The sequence below is a fragment of the Mustela lutreola genome, chromosome 1, assembly GCF_030435805.1.
Source record: "Mustela lutreola isolate mMusLut2 chromosome 1, mMusLut2.pri, whole genome shotgun sequence".
Lineage (NCBI taxonomy): Eukaryota > Metazoa > Chordata > Mammalia > Carnivora > Mustelidae > Mustela > Mustela lutreola.
Window position 1 is genome coordinate 242,194,269 of NC_081290.1, and position 19,273 is coordinate 242,213,541.

The following is a 19,273-nucleotide window of genomic DNA, read 5'->3' on the forward strand; positions in this document are numbered from 1 at the left end:
AATCTTAAGCAGGCTTCATGCCCAGTGTAGAACCTAATGGAGGGTTCCATCTCACAATCCTGAGATCGTGACCTATGCCAAAAGCAAAAGTTGGACACTTAACTGATTAAGTCACCCAGGTGCCCTGATAAACACAGTATTAAATATGAAGTATTTATCAATATATATTGATTGTATCTGTAGAGTCTAGCATTTATCTGGACGTTTTGATAATTGGGGAATTGAGAAAAGTATTTTGAAAAGCTTCAGTGAACACCTTCAGCATCTGTTGAGAAAAGATTTAGGCTTTTTGGGGGGGGAGGGGTACCCAAGTCATTCAGTATTAAGTGGGAGTATATAAGTTTAATTATTATGCCATGTTTACCACATTTTGCTCATGTAATGCGGTATAACTAAAATGATGAGACTGATTTTTTTTTGGTGTATGTGTGTCTCATAAACTGGGCCTGAAATCTACTTCAAAAGAGAAATTCCAAAAATGTTCTCAACAGTGGTAGCGATATCCAATCATATATAATTTTAATCATTGAATTTTAAGTTCCTATAAGCTTCTCCTTTTTTCCTTCCTCCCTACCCCACTCCCTCTCTTTATTCTTCCCTATTTCTGACTTCTCTTACTTTATAGTCACTCTTTGCATAGTGTGCTGATGTATAGAATCTCATACTTCATGGGCTTATTAAAATAGAGGAAGTCATTCTGAGTTTTATATGATGAATTTATCTCATGTTATTAATCCTTGGCATAAATTGGTTTATAGACCCTGATAGCATGGGTAGCTGGTTCAGTTCGGTCTTTCTGTTTTGGGTATGTGATAAGTAAAGCAAATGTGTTTATACCTTTCCATTTTAATCAACAGTGTATCAATTTGGGGAACAAAGATTATTTTTATATCAAGTAAACATACTATATTGAAATACTCCTCTTAAATTTTACTAAATGCTATATAATATCCATGCATATGTCTGGACATTTAACAAAATAGTATTACTTACTTTTTCTGAGAAACAAGGTTTACATACTACATGTTTTAGAAAAAGGGGTCTTTCTTATTGCTTTTGAAGAAACTAAAATAATTTCCAAGTAACCTTAACCTCTCAATTTTTACTGTGCATTAAATTCTTAGTAAGTTTTCTTTTTGTTATTTTAATGTAAATGCTGATTTGTATATATTTGTGTTTTCTTTTTAAAGGATACGTGGGATTAGTAAACCAAGCAATGACTTGCTATTTGAATAGCCTTTTGCAGACACTTTTTATGACTCCTGAATTTAGGAATGCATTATATAAGTGAGTATTCAAAAAAAATTTATAAATAAGATTGACTTAAGAATGAAAGTATAGGGGCACCTGGGTGGCTCAGTGGGTTGGGCCTCTGCCTCCTGCCATGGTCTCAGGGTCCTGGGATCAAGCCCCGCATCAGGCTCTCTGCTCAGCATGGCACCTGCTTCCGCCTCTCTCTCTGCCTGCCTCTGCCTACTTGTGATCTCTCTCTTTGTCAAATAAATAAATAAAATCTTAAAAAAAAAAAATAATGAAAGTGTAGGTTTTAACTAATCTAATTTACCATTTTGTATCTATTTATTAAGTTTGGGGTATTTCTCACTTCATAAGACATCTTGAATAGTATGTAAGAAAAAGATCTTATAAGAGACTGACATATGAAAAATTTGTAGAGAGAGAGAACCAGAAATGCATAAACCAGCAAAAGATAAAATGAGTAAGATTTACAGTTGGGATTACTTACTGTATTAAAGCTTTCACTCACTTACAGCTTTAACATCTTTATAAAGAAATATGTTATCTGCTTTCTGAGATAATCTCAATATATGAACCATATTCTTTCCTTTCACGTCTTAATTTAAGAAACGAAGTTGTCTTTTTAAACTTTGTTTCTAATTAAAATGTAATGCAGCTTTCCTTTGGGGGTGTGTGTGTGTGTGTGTTTAAGTGTCTGTGTGTGTAAAAGATGGCATATATACCAGGTACTTTAAAATGCTCTATGAAGGAAATCCATATTTAAATAAACCCTAAAAGTCAGTTATTTTTATGAGTATCTTACTGTATTACATTTAATACACTCTTTTTTTGTTTGTTTTCTTTAAGGTATGCATAACTTATTTTTTTAAGACATTTTCAAGTACACATTAACTGATTTTTCCTTTTTTGTGTGTTACTCTTAAATAACATCCTTGAAATTACTGTGAAATGTATTTAAAGTGTTTTTGGAACTTTGAATATTGGTTGTGTTGCTCAGACAACATATTATCAGGCCATTCATATGGAAGCTCATCATCCAAATTTACTTGTGAACATTATAATGAATCCCCTTACCCATCACCCAGCTTTGAATATTATCAACTCATGATCAGTCCTTTTTATCTAATATCCTCTATTCTAATTATTTGGAAGCACACTCCCATTGAATCATCGGTAAATATATCTCAGATCAAGGCTAATAAGGTTTTCCTGATTTCCTCATTTTTTTTTTTAAACAATCTGTTCAAATCAGGAACCACACAAGAGCCATACAGTGCAACTGACTGATAACATTCTTAATCTACTTAATCTGTTTTTAATTCCCTTCCATCTTTTTTCCCCTTGCAATTTATTCCTTGAAAATACATATATTGGGGGCGCCTGGGTGGCTCAGTGGGTTAAATAAAGCCTCTGTCTTTGGTTCAGGTCATGATCTCAGGGTCCTGGACTCGAGCCCCATGTTGTGCTATCTTCTCAGCAGGGAGCCTGCTCTGTCAAATAAATCCTTAAAATTTTTTTTAAAAATCTTTTTAAAAAATGAAAATACATATATTGAAAACTGACATCCTTTCTCCTGCAGTTTTTTTAGATTTTGATACTTAAATGCTATAGTGTCATTTACTGTTGTTCAGTTACCTCTTTTATGAATTAATAATTAGGACAAGAGTCTTGATCAAATTCAAATTCTTTGATTACTTTTAGATGAGTTTTGCCTTTCATTAGTGTTGCATGCCTTTTCTTGTTAAAGTCTAAAATTCTTCTGAATTTATGAATTAGGGAAAGACTACTCTTTTATTAAATAATTGCTTCAGTTAATATCCAAATCCTGTATAACCCCAGACTTAAGGTCTTAACATTATTATGATGTTAATATTAATGATGCCTTAAAGAATAAAAATATTTTATGAATAATTTTCATATTATTTCAATTTTATTTTAATAGGTGGGAATTTGAAGAATCTGAAGAAGACCCAGTGACAAGTATCCCATACCAACTCCAAAGGCTTTTTGTTTTGTTACAGACCAGCAAAAAGAGAGCAATTGAAACCACAGATGTTACAAGGAGTTTTGGATGGGATAGTAGTGAGGGTACTAATTCTCTTATAATGATCAGTGTTTCTAATATTCAAAGGAATTCTGGGAGACAGCATTATAAACAAATATATTAATAGCTTAATTAACTTTACCATAAACCTTCTCATTGCCTTTTGCTTAGATTTAAAAATAATTTATTTTTTTAAAATTTAAGCACCAGGGATAAATTTTTGATCAATTAAAATTTTCTTGTAAAGTAAATTTGGTTAAATTATTTTCGTGTACTTAAATTAAAATTTTTAGTTTGTTCTAGGTTTTTCTTAATTTATTTCTTAACTCTGTAGTGAAACATAACAAAAATAACAAATACAGCACCATAAAGCATATGTTACTTATAAAATACTAAGATTGCTTGATCTTTTCCTTGTGATTACCTTTTCATGACTGTAATGTATAGTGTGTGTTCTTTTTTAAATTTAGAATTATTTTGTGTAGACTTTTTTATGTTTTTGACAATTTGCTTTTAAACAACAAATTAATGTTTCATTACACTTTATTACTGTTTTTAATTAAATTTTATCTTAAAATAGCTTGGCAGCAGCATGATGTACAAGAACTGTGCAGAGTCATGTTTGATGCTTTGGAACAGAAATGGAAACAAACAGAACAGGTAATTGATCTCAGATTGAAGGGAATGTTTTATAATAAATCATTCATAAGTAACTTTTATTCTTTTGAAATATTTTAAAACTCTGGCATTCAGTTGTTAACAGTATTGAATGGGGAATTGAAAGTACTAGGTTCTCACTTGGCCATTAAACCATGCTAGACCTCAGTTTCCTCATCTTTAAAATAAGGAAGTTGGTTTCTGTGGTTTAGATGGTCTCTTTTTTATTTGAAAACTGTATAATTCCTGTATAAATATATACATACATGTGTATGTGTGATTTGGGGGGATGATTTTTGAACAGTATTTTCAGATATTTACCAAGTAAATTACAGGTATTATAATGTATAGCAGATTAAGTATAGTTGAATATTACCTTCATTTTGACCAAGGAGACCTAATGTGCTAATGACCCAAATGTGCTTTTGACATTTAGGATTCCTATTAATCTGACTTTGTTCTTTTTCTAGTAGGAAAAGAGCAGGTTAGAAGTGGGAAGAACATTCAATATGTCATTGTGGGATGGAGAGTAAGGCTGAACTGGGTGGGTCTGGGAACTCAGTAAAGAGGAGGAATTATAGTGGCTCTAATGATGAGGGTAGGGGTGGAATTACAGTCATAAAAAAGGAGGAAGAATCTGGAAGATAGCCTAGAGGGTCTGCTCTCTGATTGGAATTATGATGATGGCTTGGGCCAGAGTTTTCAAACTGTAGGCTGTCATCCATTCGTATGTTATGAATTCAGTTTAGTCAATCTATATCAGCACTTAAAAAAAAAATGGAATAGTATAGGAAAGTATAAGAGAAGAGCACAAAAATAAGGGTAAGTATTATTTTGTACTAATTCTGTTATAGTTAGATATACTGTGTTGAGATACACATTATTTTCTTACTGGGTTGTTAACAGATCTGTTTAAAAACGCTGCTTTGTGGGGCGCCTGGGTGGCTCAGTGGGTTAAGCTGCTGCCTTCGGCTCAGGTCATGATCTCAGGGTCCTGGGATCGAGTCCCGCATCGGGCTCTCTGCTCAGCAGGGAGCCTGTTTCCTCCTCTCTCTCTGCCTGCCTCTCTGCCTACCTGTGATCTCTCTCTGTCAAATAAATAAATAAAATCTTTTTAAAAAAAAAAAAAAAGCTGCTTTGAACCACTTAAAAATGCCCCCTTATGGGGTGCCTTGGTAGCTCAGTCGTTAAGCATCTGCCTTTGGCTCAGGTTATGATCTCAGGGTCCTGGGATCAAGCTCTGCATCAGGCTCCCTATTCGGTGGGAAGCCTGCTTCTCCCTCTCCCACTCCTCCTGCTTGTGTTCCTTCTCTTGCTGTGTCTCACTCTATCAAATAAATAAATAAAATCTTTAAAAAAAAAAAAAAAAAAGAAAAGAAATGCCCTGTAAGATGCAGAAGATATTATCAAATATGATGGAAGCAGATGAATGAAGAAGGCTTCATTAAATAAATGGCGGTAGTATAGACAATGATGATGGGTCCTAGTTTGAAGGTTTATAAGCCCTAGAAAGTTCGAGAGAGAGAAATTTAAAGAGGTAAATTGTAATACGCTTTACTTCTTTTCCATTCTTACTTAAGAGATCTCGAAAAAAAATTAAGTTTACTTAGTGATCTAGTTTCTCTACCTAGTCCTATTATATTGTAGTAACTTTATGTATATGGTATTAGGGGCTGTTCCTTCTTCATAGGTCTGAAGTTACTCTTACCCTTTTTATGTCCCTCTTTGGGTCAACAGTTCCACTGAAAGATCAATTGGGGTATTCCCTTTGCATTCCCAAATTTTGGTAAAAGAATTTTGAGGCGAGACATTCACTTGGAGGGCCTTACTAAAGGAATTACCTATCTTTATTGGGACAGAAGCCCAAGTTTGCTAAGTTTGGGGACTTAGTGAGAGATCCATTCTTTTAAATGAGGATATTTTGATGGAGATAGAATTTTTTAAAAATGTCTGTACCTTTTTAAAGAAAATTTGCAGTATAATGTTTCTCTTTAAAATTGTTTTATGTTTGTTACTGAAAGTTAAAAAGTTTTATTTGTACCTTGAGCTAGAAGATAGGATTATAGGAATCAGAATATAGTATTGTGAGAGTAGTGGTATGCATGTATTAAGCTATAAAACTAGCTGGTTAGTTAGTTATGTAATTATCAACATGCCTAAAGTGATAGATGAGATGTATTCTCAACCTAATGAAAAGATAATATGAAGCTTAATAGTATAATAGTATAATAAATCGATTTCAACAAACCATTTTATTAGTGGGGTTTTTAGTGATAAGAGAATTGAACTAGTTAATTTTTGTACATTGATTCTTAAATTAGTGTTAATCTAATTTTTTTGATGTTTAATTTTTGTCAAGCCTTCATTTTTAAAATAAAATTTTAGATAAATCTTAAAGCTTTCTAAAACTTAAGCAGTAAAGAATGAGTAGCCTTTGAAACTTATCTTTAAAAGCAGGAATTACTGTGTTTTATGTATTTTAAAAATAATTTTTAAGGAACACTTTTTAATATTCTTATTTTTAGGCTGATCTTATAAATGAACTATATCAAGGCAAGCTGAAGGACTACGTGAGGTGTCTGGAATGTGGTTATGAGGGCTGGAGAATCGACACGTATCTTGATATTCCATTGGTCATCCGGCCTTATGGGTCCAGTCAAGCATTTGCTAGTGTGGTGTGTACCTTTCAGCTGACTGCTTGTGTATCCATACACAGAATACATAATAGCACAGTGGTATAATCTGTTGTAAGGTAAGTATCATCCTAGATACACCTTCTTGGGTTGTTAGTAATTCCTGCACTTAAACTAGCAAGATCTAGAAGATTTTTGACCCTTCAGTGAGTCCTAATAGTGCATGTATAAAAGGGAAATTCAATGCAAATGTACTGCTTCATGGTTCAGAATTTTATTTTTTCTGATAGATGACTAGTTTGTTTCACTTTATCCTTTTATTTTTCTTCTAACCTCCAAAGAGTCCATTTTATAAATGCTCTTTTGTGACCATTTTTTGTATTGGAAAGTACTTTTTGTTTTGTGTATATTCCATATATATATATTTTTTTTTTTGAAGATTTTATTTATGAGAAGGGGGTTGAGGGGAAGAAGGGAGAGGGAGAAGCAGACTCCCCACCAAGCAAGGAGCCCAACAAGGGGCTTGATCACAGAACTCTTGAGATCATGACCTGAGCCAAAGGCAGACACTTAACTGACAGCCGCCCAGATGTCCTGTTTCATATATTTTTTATTTTTATTTTTTTTCAAAGATTTTATTTATTTATTTGACAGAGATCACAAGTAGGCAGAGAGGCAGGCAGAGTGGAAGGGGTGGGCGGAGAGAAGCAGGTTCCCTGCTGAGCAGAAAGCCCAATACGGGACTTGAGCCCAGGACCCTGGGATCATGACCCGAGCCGAAGGCAGCGGCTTAACCCACTGAGCCACCCAGACGCCCCATCATATATTTTTTAAATTGGAAAAATAACCTCTGGTTTTTAGGGTAGACAGAGGCCACATTTTTTAAAGGAACATCCTTATTCTAAAATTTAATTTAAAAACCATGCATCATAGAAGTACAATAATTTGATGAATCTGATATAGTTAATTGATTAATTAAAAATAAGCTTAATTATATACTGAGAATACAACTGGGAGATTATCTAAGGTTTTCTCATTGTCTTATCCATTCTTCAATTGGTTTTTGATCATTTTGTTGTTGCATTTTATTGTATCTACTGATACAAAAGGAGAGCCATGGAAAGAGTTAGGTTGATTTTGAAAATTACAGTGTTCAGAAATATTTATTCTGAATTTATTATAAGCCAGGGGACACTTTCAGAGCTATATTGTTTTGGGCCTCGTCTATGTTGTTACCAATCTGATGCTGGCTTGTAGCTGAAATCAGTGATTTTAAAGCTACTCCACACTTTATCCTCTGTAATCGTGCTTCCAAAATGCTTTGGTCCTCTGGCCCCTTAGACAGTTGTTTCCCTTTGCTTTTCTCCCTACTCTCACATGGCTTTCAAGAAATAATTGATAAGAAGTTATGGAATCAGTTGGTGGGAATCCAAGTAGAAGACCTTTTCTTGGTAGTATTAAGACCAAGTCTTCTTTCCTGTACTATGTTTCAGTCAGTTTCCTGAATAGATTTGAAAAATTTCGTTAATAGTACCCTTTGTAAACTGCCATCCTAGGTCTGTGTGATTGGGCTTGGTGTGAGTGGCTTGTTTTATTTTCTATTTTTGTTTGGACAGTTTTTACTTCCTTTTTTTTTTAATTGTTTAAGGTAGGAGGGGCATATTAAAAAATTATTAACATTTGTCTTTCAATGACTTATTTCCTAATTCATTTTTAAATATTGCCACCACTTCTTCTTCTTCTTCTTTTCTTTTTTTTTTTTTTTTAAGATTTTATTTATTTATTTGACACACACAGGGAGAGAGGGAACACAACAGGGGAAGTGGTAGAGGGAGAAGCAGGCTTCCCACTGAGCAGGGAGCAGGACTCGAGGCTGGATCCCAGGACCCTGGGATCATGACCTGAGCCGAAGGCAGACGCTTAATGACTGAGCCACCCAGGTGCCCCTAAATATTGGTACTTCTTTAGCAAAATACACTAGGGAAATATTTGGTAGTCCCAGATGATAAAGACGATATTTTCTGCTTTGGTTATGAAAGTATTTTTTATGAAAGCTTTTTCATGTAAACATTCAGTTTAATGTTTTTATGTATTAATTGAGTGTTGAGGAGGCTAATGTTATTTGTTTTGTTATGTTGGGATACTGTGTTTGAGTAATCAAGTCCAATTGCTTAGCTAAATCTTTGTGTCCTCATTTTCTTGCCTGCCGAATTACCACCACTCTCTCAACTACATTATAGATTTAGCAGTGAGGCACTTTGGAGGATACTTCTGGGAAGTGAAAAAAGACACATTTCCAAATGGAGTTCTCCAAAGGTGGTGTCCTCCATTGATACATGAATGGTGGTGGTAGTGATGGTGGTGGTGATTCAGTGGGAATTGGAGGTTACAGCTATGACGCAGTATGTAAGCAAGTTTATATAACACACATGCGCTAATAGGGCTTGCAGAAGGGCACTTAAAACTTGCTAGACTTTGTTGGAATCTCTTTGGGGAAATTACAGCAGGTGAACTACCCAAGATAGGGGTTCTAAGGAGGATACTACCTTCAAAGAACTTTAGTTAGAGGTAAGTGAATTCCCATTGTTTTCTGAATTCTAAACCGATAACCTACGTTTCTTAATCTACAGAAATCATCACACAATATCTAAAATTAGTTTTATATCACTGCTTGCCATTGTGTATTTTGTTAATTCTGTGTGTTTTAAAAAGAATTAAGTATAAATGTGGATTATAAAAATCTGGTTGAATCTTATTCAGACTACATATAATATTTTGCTTAATTTGTCTTGAACTCTTTTAAAATTTATTTTCCTACTTTTATTCACGGACTCTGGTATATTTGTCTTATTGGATATGCGCACACACATAATCACATGTACGTACATACACATGCAACACCGATAATTCTGTGTTCAATTTACTCTGGGTTCTTTTAGTGAGCCACAATATAATAGATATGTGTATATAGTGAGGTTAACACATGATGCTTAATTTCAGGCAATTAAGTGCAAGGTTCTATTAAAAATTAAAGTTTTATTAACCTTCATCTGCAGCATCCAATTTCTAGACTTGTTTTATCTTCGTGTTCAAATAAATTAACTTGAGTGATATTTAAGCTTAAAATACGAATGGAAATAGCATTTAGCTAATTTGTCATTATGACATTTATAATAAATGTTTATGGTCATCTTTCAGCATGACTGATAGCAGACTGCTTTTTTAATGAGTGCTAGGAATCGCCCTCAGTTTTAAAAAAGCTTTTCATAATTTGTTCATTGAATTATTTTTTAGTCATTATAACTATGCTATTTATTAAATTTCTGGTCTTCATTTTACCTGGCCATGTAGGGAATCAGTATTTAAGGGTTCTTTTGGCACTCTCTTACCTCTCAGACTGACTTCTGTTTAACACTCATCTCCAACAGGATTTAATAGAAAATTAAGAGAAGACTTCTTTGATTAAATTTGGGAAACAGTGCAACTGTAATCGTCTTTGGGAAATTTGCTATGCATATTTTATTTTAAATGCCCTGAGGATTCCTGTACTAGAGAAATTTGCTTAACTATGCTTAACCTAACTTTTTTTTTTTCCTCTGGGATATTTGTGACTATTTTAAGGGATACTATTCTGAGGAACTATTGTGGGAAGCTCTGCACTAGAATAGGTGATTTAAAGATTATCTCTACTTTGTTTCATCACTGTTTATGTCCTTGGGAGGTTGAGGGTGAGTGACAATACTAAAACGTGTTATAATTTACTCTTGTTTTACATATATCCTTAATCCTGAAAAATTAATGTCGGCTGAAAAATTCCTTTTAGTGACCTTTAAAAAGAATTGTTGCTAATGATTTGTGAGGTAACTAGAACCTTTTATTTTCATTGATTAGAGCTGTCTAAACCACTCTCTCTGAATTTCATGATCAAAGAAACCTTGACTCTGCTTATTGCCAACCACATTTGAGAATATATTTTTATAATGAGATAGTTTTAAATACATGCTAGCTATACATAAAAAGTAGAAGTATAATTTTTATCAGTTAACTATGAAAGCATATTTCACAAATTAAAAATGATATAACCTCACATTTGGCATTAACTAGGGAAGAGCTTTTCTATTTATCCATAAATTTTAGACATTATCTTTTTATTGCTCTCCTTTGTTATATAATGTATTTATTGAGTTGCCTACTCTGTGCAGTGGGCACTGTAATAGACCATTTTTTCTTCATATATTTTAATTCTATTAGGTAAGTACACTTGAATATCTTTATTATCACAAAATGTGTTCAAAAGTCTGAAATTGGGTTTAGCTATTTCATTCCGTTTAGTGTCTTTGGAAAAACCAGATTATATGAAAGACATCTGTTCCCTAAGTAAACATGGTTTAATGATTATTTTAAAGTTTTGATGAAAAATTGTTTAATTCATAAGTCTTTGTGAAATCATAAGCATTTCAAGTATTTGGTATGCACAAGTTTAATTCATACCCTGAATTAACAGATAACTTGGACATTCTTAAATGTCCGGCTTAGCCACATAATTCATTTGAATGGTGGAGTGGTCTATATTTGTCCAAATACGTAAGCATTACGTAAAGAAAGATCTCTTCCACAGAATCTATCCTCATTTTTCCAGGAATTTATGTGGTTGGACATAGTGGGAACCAGTTTAAAAAGTGGGGACTTCTGCTTTCAGGAAGATGAAGTAGATGTACATTGCCCTATTCCTCCTGCTAAAACAACTGAAAGTTGAACATTATATATAAAATAAAACACAAGAAGACTCTGAAAGGTGGAGAAAAGGCATAAAGACTAGGGATCTCAGGACTCAAGGAATGACATGGGGTGAGTTCCCTGGGTTTTCTTTTTGCCTAATATAGCCCAAACTTAGAGCTGAAGAAGCTGGCATCTTAGAAATAGCAATAGGCATAGACTGAAAAACCTGCTGTCTCCAGCCAAAAGACCAGGAAAGGGACAGCCTAGCAAGGCAGAAAACTTTCAGATGGTACCCATTCCATTCTAGCCAAAGACCACAGAAAGATGTGGCCCTATCTCAACCCATGCCAGCCAAGACTGAGTGGTGAGCCTAGACTTCTATTCATGAAGTTGTAACTGGGCTTTCCAGCCCCCTGCCTGGGTGGTTTCAGAGAAGGCTGAGTAGCTAGCCAGGAGGTTCATCCCTGCTAGGCAGTAACAGACTTTCCCACTACTGCTTTCCTGTTCTCCTAGTTCACTGTCATTAGAGACACATGGGGAGTCTCACCTTCACTCCCATCTCATAGTAAGGAAATGCTTCTTTCTGGCCCCATTAATGTCAAAAGAGACCTAGTGAAGAATCAGGACTTTTGCCATTTTGAACCATAAGGAGACAACCCCCCTCCTATTTACAATGTCAGTGGAGGCTATCAGGGGAGCTCTAATGAGACATTCCTTCCCCTCACAGCCAAGATGGTATCAGCAGGCCTACTGAGAAGCCAGACTGTCAACTCTTGTCTAACACGTAATGAAGAGACACTCATCTCAGATGTTAGCAGAGGCCAAGTAGGAAAACCTGGATTTCTCCTCCCATTGGTAGTAATGAAGCAGGAAATTTTGTCAAAGCCAGTAAACCAGAAGATTCAAATAGGGTTCTAGAATTTCAAAATACCCAAAATGTCCAGGTTTCAATAGAAAACAAAACAAAAATACTCTGTACTGAGAACCAGTAAAATCTCATTTTGAATGAAAGAAGAGACATTCAGTGGCTACGAACACCAAAATGAAGATGTTAGATTTATGACAAATATTTTAAAGCAGTCGTCATAGAAATACTTCAGTGGGAGGTCCCAAGCCCATTTAAAACAAATGAGAAAATAGAAAACCCTCAGGGAAGAAATAAAAAGGAAAGTAAAATGGGAAATTAGAACTGAAAAATGCAATATCAAAGTGAAAAACTTGATGGATAGACTCAACAGTGGAATGGAGGAGACAGCAGAAAGTATCCCTGAACTTGAAGATAGAATAATAGAAATTGCCCATTGTAAGCAGCAGAGAGAAAACAGACTGGAGAAAGATTTTCAGAAGTTCAGGACCTTTGGGACTATAATAAAAGATCTAAGATTTGTGCCCTTGGGAGTCCTGGAAGCAGAGGAAAAAGAGGCAGAGCTGGAAGAATTTCCCAAATCTGGCAAAAGGCATAAAGCTATAGATCCAAGCAGCTGAGTACACCCCATATAGGATAAGTTAGACTCACTCTATATCACTCCGATTATAGTCAAACTTCTGAAAACTGAAGACAAAGATATATCTTAAAAGCAGCAGAGAAAGATACTTTTTCTTACAGGGTAGAGTTACTCTGATTTCTTATAAGCAAATTTGTCATAAAAAACTATGGAGACCAGAAGAAAGTGGCACATTTTTCAAGTGTTGAAAGAAAAGCATTGTCAACTAGAGTCTTATACCCAGTGAAAATATTCTTCAGGAATGAAGGGGAAATCAAGACCCACCCTGGGTGAGGGAACACTGAGGAAATTCGCCACCAGTAGACCCACCTTAAAAAATGCTAAAGAGGGGCGCCTGGGTGGCTCAGTGGGTTAAGCCGCTGCCTTCGGCTCGGGTCATGATCTCGGGGTCCTGGGATCGAGTCCCACATCGGGCTCTCTGCTCAGCAGGGAGCCTGCTTCCCTCTCTCTCTCTCTGCCTGCCTCTCAGTGTACTTGTGATTTCTCTCTGTCAAATAAATAAATAAAAATCTTTATTAAAAAAAAAAAATGCTAAAGAAAATTCTCTGAACAGAAAGGAAATAATAAAAGGAAGGCATCTAGGAATGTTAGGAATGAAGAAAGAACATGGTAAACTAAAAATCTGGGTAAATACAATAAGCTTTCGTTCTCCTAAGTTTCCAAAATTATATTTGATGGTCCCTCCAAAACTATAACATTATTTGATATCATTCTAAATGTATGTAGAAGAAATATTTTTTTTTAAAGATTTTTATTTATTCATTTGACAGAGAGAAATCACAAGTAGATGGAGAGGCAGGCAGAGAGAGAGAGGGAAGCAGGCTCCCTGCTGAGCAGAGAGCCCGACGCGGGACTCGATCCCAGGACGCTGGGATCATGACCTGAGCCGAAGGCAGCGGCCCAACCCACTGAGCCACCCAGGCGCCCTGTAGAAGAAATATTTAAGACAATCACATTATAAATGGGAGATGGTACAAGGACATAAAGGGATGTAATGTTTCTGTACTTCACTTGAAGTGGTAAAATGATGACACCAGTAGAGTGATAAGTTATGTGTGTGTAATAAACCGAGAGCAACCAATGATACACTCCAAAAAAACTAGATATATAAAAATAGAATTTTTAAAATATGTTCAAGTAATCCATAGGGAAGCAGGAGAAAGAAAGCAAAAAACTAAAATAGCAGTCTTAGTTACATGTAAATGGTCTAATTGTACCAAATAAGAGGTAGAGATTTGCATATCAGATTTAAAAACATGATCCAATTGTCTATGCTCACTACAAAAACTCCCTTCAAATAAACTGGCATAGACAGGCTGAAATGTAAAAGGGTGGAAAAATGTTATATCATGTAAACATTAATCAAGGCTAAAGGCTACATTAATATCAGATAAAGTAGACATTAGAGAAAAGAAAATTACCAGAAATAGTGGCAATATAATAAAAAGGTTAGTTCATCAAGGAGACTACAATCCTAAATGTGTATTTACCAAATAGCAACTAAAAATATATGCGGGAAAATTGCCCAAAATGAAAAGAGAAATTGACAGATCTATAATTATAATTGTAGACTCTAATGTCCCTCTGTAAATAATTAATAGGTAGAACCTCTAGACAGAAAATTAGCAAATAACTCAACAATGCCATCAACAACAGGATCTAATAGATGTTTATAAAATTAGTTCCACTCAACAACAGCAGAGTACACACTTTTTAATAGACTGTATATCAAGAAGGACCATACCTTGGGCCATGAAATAAATCTCAACAAATTTAAATGAATTAAAATCATAGTGAGTGTTTTTCAACAATGATAGAATCGAGTTCGAAATCAGTAACAGTAACATAACTGGAAAACCACCAAACACTTGCAAAATACACAGTGCACATAAATAACCCCCAAATTTAAGAAGAGACCTTGAGGAAAATTAATAACAATAAAATACTTTGAAATTAATGAAAATGCAGATAGATCAAAAATTTTGAGACACAGCTAAAACACAGTTAAAATTTTGAGACATAGTACTGAGAGGGAAACTTTACAGCATTAAATAATGCTCTATCTTTAGTAAAATTCTTAAGTTGGTAAAAAAGAAGTTTTGAATCTGTAATCTAAGCTTCCAGCCAACCTGGAAAAGGAAGGAAAAAAGTAACCTAAGGCAAGCGGAAGGAAGGACATGATAATGAAAGCAGAATCAGTGAAACTGAAAATAGAAAAACAAGAGAAAATCATGAAACACAGAGCTAATTTTATTGAAAGATCAATACAATGGACATACCTATATGTAGTAAGACTGACCAGAAGAAAAAGACAAAAATTTACAGTTTTAGAAATAAAATGAGTACCACAGATCATGCACGTGGTACAACTCTGCACACATAAATTTGATATCTTAGATGAATCAATACTTCAAAAAGCACAAGCTATAATTCAGTATGAATTAGGTTATTTGAATAGCCCTATAACTGTTAAGGTGTACATAATTAAAAATTTCTCAAAAATGAAGTCTCCAAAGTTGGGATGGTTTCACTGGATCCTGGTATTAAACATTTTAGAATAGTGAGTACCAGTTCTGCACAATCTCTTTCAAAAAACAGAAGTAGAGGGAACCCTTCCCAATTTATTTTATGAAGTTAGTCATATCTCGATACTAAACCAGACAAAGTGAAAACAAAACCAAACAAAGCAAAAATGCAAGCCAGTATCCTTAATTCATACAGATAAGAATATTCTTACCAAAACAGTAGTAGGTAGAATTAAGCAATATGTAAAAAGAATTAAATGCCATGACCAAGGGTTCATTTCAGGAATTCAAAACTGGTCAATGTTTAAAAATCAATTAGAGTAATCTACCATATTGAGTCAAGAAAATTCACACCATCACATCATTTGACTCAGGAAAAACACTTGACAAAATTCAGTATCTACTCACAGTAAAGCAAAACAACAAAAAAAAAAAAACCCAGAGAACTGGTAATTGAGGGTCATTTTCTCAGCTTGGTAAAGAACATGGTAAAAAAGAAAAAACCAAAAAAAACCTTATAGCTAACATAATATTTAATGATGAAAGACTGAATGCTTTCCCTCTAGAATGTCAAGGTTGTTTCTAAGCAAGGGTGTCTGTCCTCACCACTCTTACTCAGTATAGTACTGGAAGTCCAGTCAGACAGTAAAGCAGGAAGTGGAAATAAGGAAATAAAAGGCATTCCAATTAAAGGAAGATAAAAGTGCCCCCCCTTTTTAGGTAATATGATTTTTTAATGTAGAAAACCCCAAAGCACCTACCAAAAACCTGTAGAACTAGTAAGTGAGTTTAGCAATATCGGAGGGTATGAGATAAACATAAAATAATCAGTTGTACTTCAGGATACTAGTAAATAGCATGTGGAAAGAAGAATTCGAAATACAATGCCATTTACAAACATGGGGGGAAAAACGCCTTAGGTGTAAATGCAACAAAGTATGTGTAAGACCTATGTACAAAAAACTACTAATTCTCAGGGGTGCCTGGGTGACTCAATGGGTTAAGCCTCTGCCTTTGGCTCAGGTCATGATCTCAGGGTCCTGGGATCAGCCCAGCAGCATCCATCTCTGCTCAGTGGGGAGCCTACTCCCCTCACCCCCACCTGCCTCTCTGCCTACTTGTGATCTCTTATCTGTCAATTAAATATATAAAATCTTAAAAAGAAACTACTTATTCTGTAAAGAATATTTAAATAAATGGAAAGACAGTGTGCTCATTGATTAGAAGATTGAACATAGTAAAAATGTCAGTTTTCTCCAAGATTATTGTTTAATAAGCCTTCTCAAAATCTGCAAGATTTTTTGATGATATAGACAAGCACATTCTAAAATTTATGTAGAAGGCAAAGGAATAAAAATAGCTAGACTTGAGGGACACCTGGGTGGCTCAGTTGGTTGGACGACTGCCTTCGGCTCAGGTCATGATCCTGGATTCCTGGGATCGAGTCCCGCATCGGGCTCCCAGCTCCATGGGGAGTCTGCTTCTCTCTCTGACCTTCTCCTCGCTCATGCTCTCTCTCACTGTCTCTCTCTCAAATAAATAAAATATTTTAAAAAAAAATAGCTAGACTTGAGAGTTTGGGGAAAAACTGAATAAAGTAGAAGAAATCAGTCTACCTGATAAGACTTATTATAGAGCTACAGAACCAAGATTAGGTGGTATTGGTAGATGGGTAGACATGTAGATAAATGGGACAGAACAGAAAACCCAGAAATAGATTTGTATGAGTGTGCCCCAGTTGATTTTTGAGAAAGGCACAAAAGTGATTCAGTGGAGTAAGGCTGGACCTTTTAAGAAATGGTGATGGAATAATTGGACATCCATATGCACAGAAATGAACTTCTACTTAAACCTTACACCTTGTATAAAAATGTTCAAAATGGATCATAGATTTAAATGTAAAAATGTAAAGTTTATAAACTTTTATTTAAAAAAAAAAAAAAGAGGAAAAAATCTTCCAGATCTAGGATTAAGCCCTGAATTCTTAGATTTGGTACCAAAAGTACAGTCCACAAAAGAATAGAAAGGGAAGCTACAGGCTGGGAGAACCTTATCTGCAAACCATGTATCTGACAACAGACTGATATGTAGAATATATAAAGAAGCCCCAAAATAACAATAGTAAAAAAAAAAAATTGAATGATGAGAAAAGAATTTCATATGTAGGGTAAGAGTTTTAAAAAAATGAAAATTCATACACAGTGTCATTCCTTGGATATACCTTATAACTGCATTGTGCCTAGATTTTCTTCATTAACTGTACAATTATAATAACTCATGATGTAAGAATTCTCTTTGTTCTGTTCTGAACTCTGAAAATTACAGTCTAAAAAATATGCAAATTAACATATCAGATAAAAGGCTAGTATCCAAAATCTAGAAAGAACTTACCAAACTCCACACCTAAAGAACAAATAATCCAATCACGAAATGGGCAGAGGACATGAACAGACATTTTTGCAAAGAAGACATCCAGATGGCCAACAGCCTCATGAAAAAGTGCTCCACATCACTCGGCATCAGGGAAATACAAATCAAAACCACAATGAGATACCACCTCACACCAGTCAGAATGGCTAAAATTAACAAGTCAGGAAATGACAGATGCTGCCGGGGCTATGGAGAAAGGGGAACCCTCCTACACTGTTGGTGGGAATGCAAGCTGGTGTAGCCACTCTGAAAAACAGCATGGAGGTTCCTCAAAAAGTTGAAAATAGAGCTACCCTATGACCCAGCAATCGCACTACTGGGTATTTACCCCAAAGATACAAATGTAGTGATCCGAAGGGGCACATGCACCTGGCTGTTTATAGCAGCAATATCCACAATAGCCAAACTATGGAAAGAACCTAGATGTCCATCAGCAGATGAATGGATAAAGAAGATGTGATACACACACACACACATACACACACACACACACAAAATGGAATACTATGCAGCCATCAAAAGAAATGAAATCTTGCCATTTGCGATGATGTGGATAGAATTAGAGGGTATTAACGCTTAGTGAAATAAGTCAGAGAAAGACAATTAATATGATCTCCCTGATACGAGGAATTTGAGAGGCAATGTGGGGGGTTGGGGGGTAGGAAAGGAATAAATGAAACAAGATGGGATTGGAGGGAGACAAACCATAAAAGATTCTTAATCTCACAAAACAAACTGAGGGTTGCGGTGGGGGGGGGGTGATAGGGAGAGGGTGGTTGGGTTGTGGACATTGGGGAAGGTATGTGCTATGGTGAGTGCTGTGAAGTGTGTAAACCTGGCATTTCATAGACCTGTATCCCTGGGGCTAGTAATACACCTTATGTTAATAAATAAACTCCAAAAAAAAGTACAAATTAGATTTTATATAATAGGATTAAGCTGTATAAAATAAATCTATTATCTTCACTCTGGAATGATGAAAAACAACACAGTCAACCCAAAGCTAGTTTAGAAGCATGATACATGAGTAATTTAGCATACTTAAGAGGACAGCTGTTGGTAACCAGAGCAAAATACTTTGTGTATATTAATAATGGTACAGTATTTGTAGTATTTTTCCCATTTTTGTGATCCATAGCTTGTTTTTTAATATGTAAAATACAGTTTGGCGTGGTTTTTCATAATCTACATCACATTAAGGTGAAGATAAATGTATAAAGCCACATTATCCCATCATTCATGTAATTTATTTCTTCAATGAATTGAAGCTAATTTTTATAACTGTCTGATCTTATTTATGATTAACCTGGAGCCAGCTTGTTAAAAAGTGAATAAGGAAGCTATAGGAAATACTCTAATACGGTTTTAACTGCTTTCTGAGTTTGAAGGATAATGGTGGTCTCCTGAATCTGTATATCTCTACACATTCTCTCCAAAAACCAGAGACTAAAAGGAACATAGATAAAACCCAAATAACCCATAAATTCTGCATTACTGGGAGAC

General features: G+C 35.0%; 1 protein-coding gene across 4 annotated transcripts in view; it reads left to right on the plus strand.

Moving 5' to 3' along the window:
* The window catches only part of USP47 (ubiquitin specific peptidase 47), a 112,551-nt gene that overhangs the window by 55,611 nt on the left and 37,667 nt on the right, over positions 1–19,273 (plus strand). For all 4 annotated transcript variants that reach the window (XM_059136307.1, XM_059136316.1, XM_059136295.1 and 1 more), the window contains 4 exons: positions 1,191–1,287; positions 3,200–3,345; positions 3,882–3,961; positions 6,484–6,633. In XM_059136307.1, the coding sequence (XP_058992290.1) occupies positions 1,191–1,287; positions 3,200–3,345; positions 3,882–3,961; positions 6,484–6,633 (473 nt within the window). The remainder of the gene's footprint in view (positions 1–1,190; positions 1,288–3,199; positions 3,346–3,881; positions 3,962–6,483; positions 6,634–19,273) is intronic.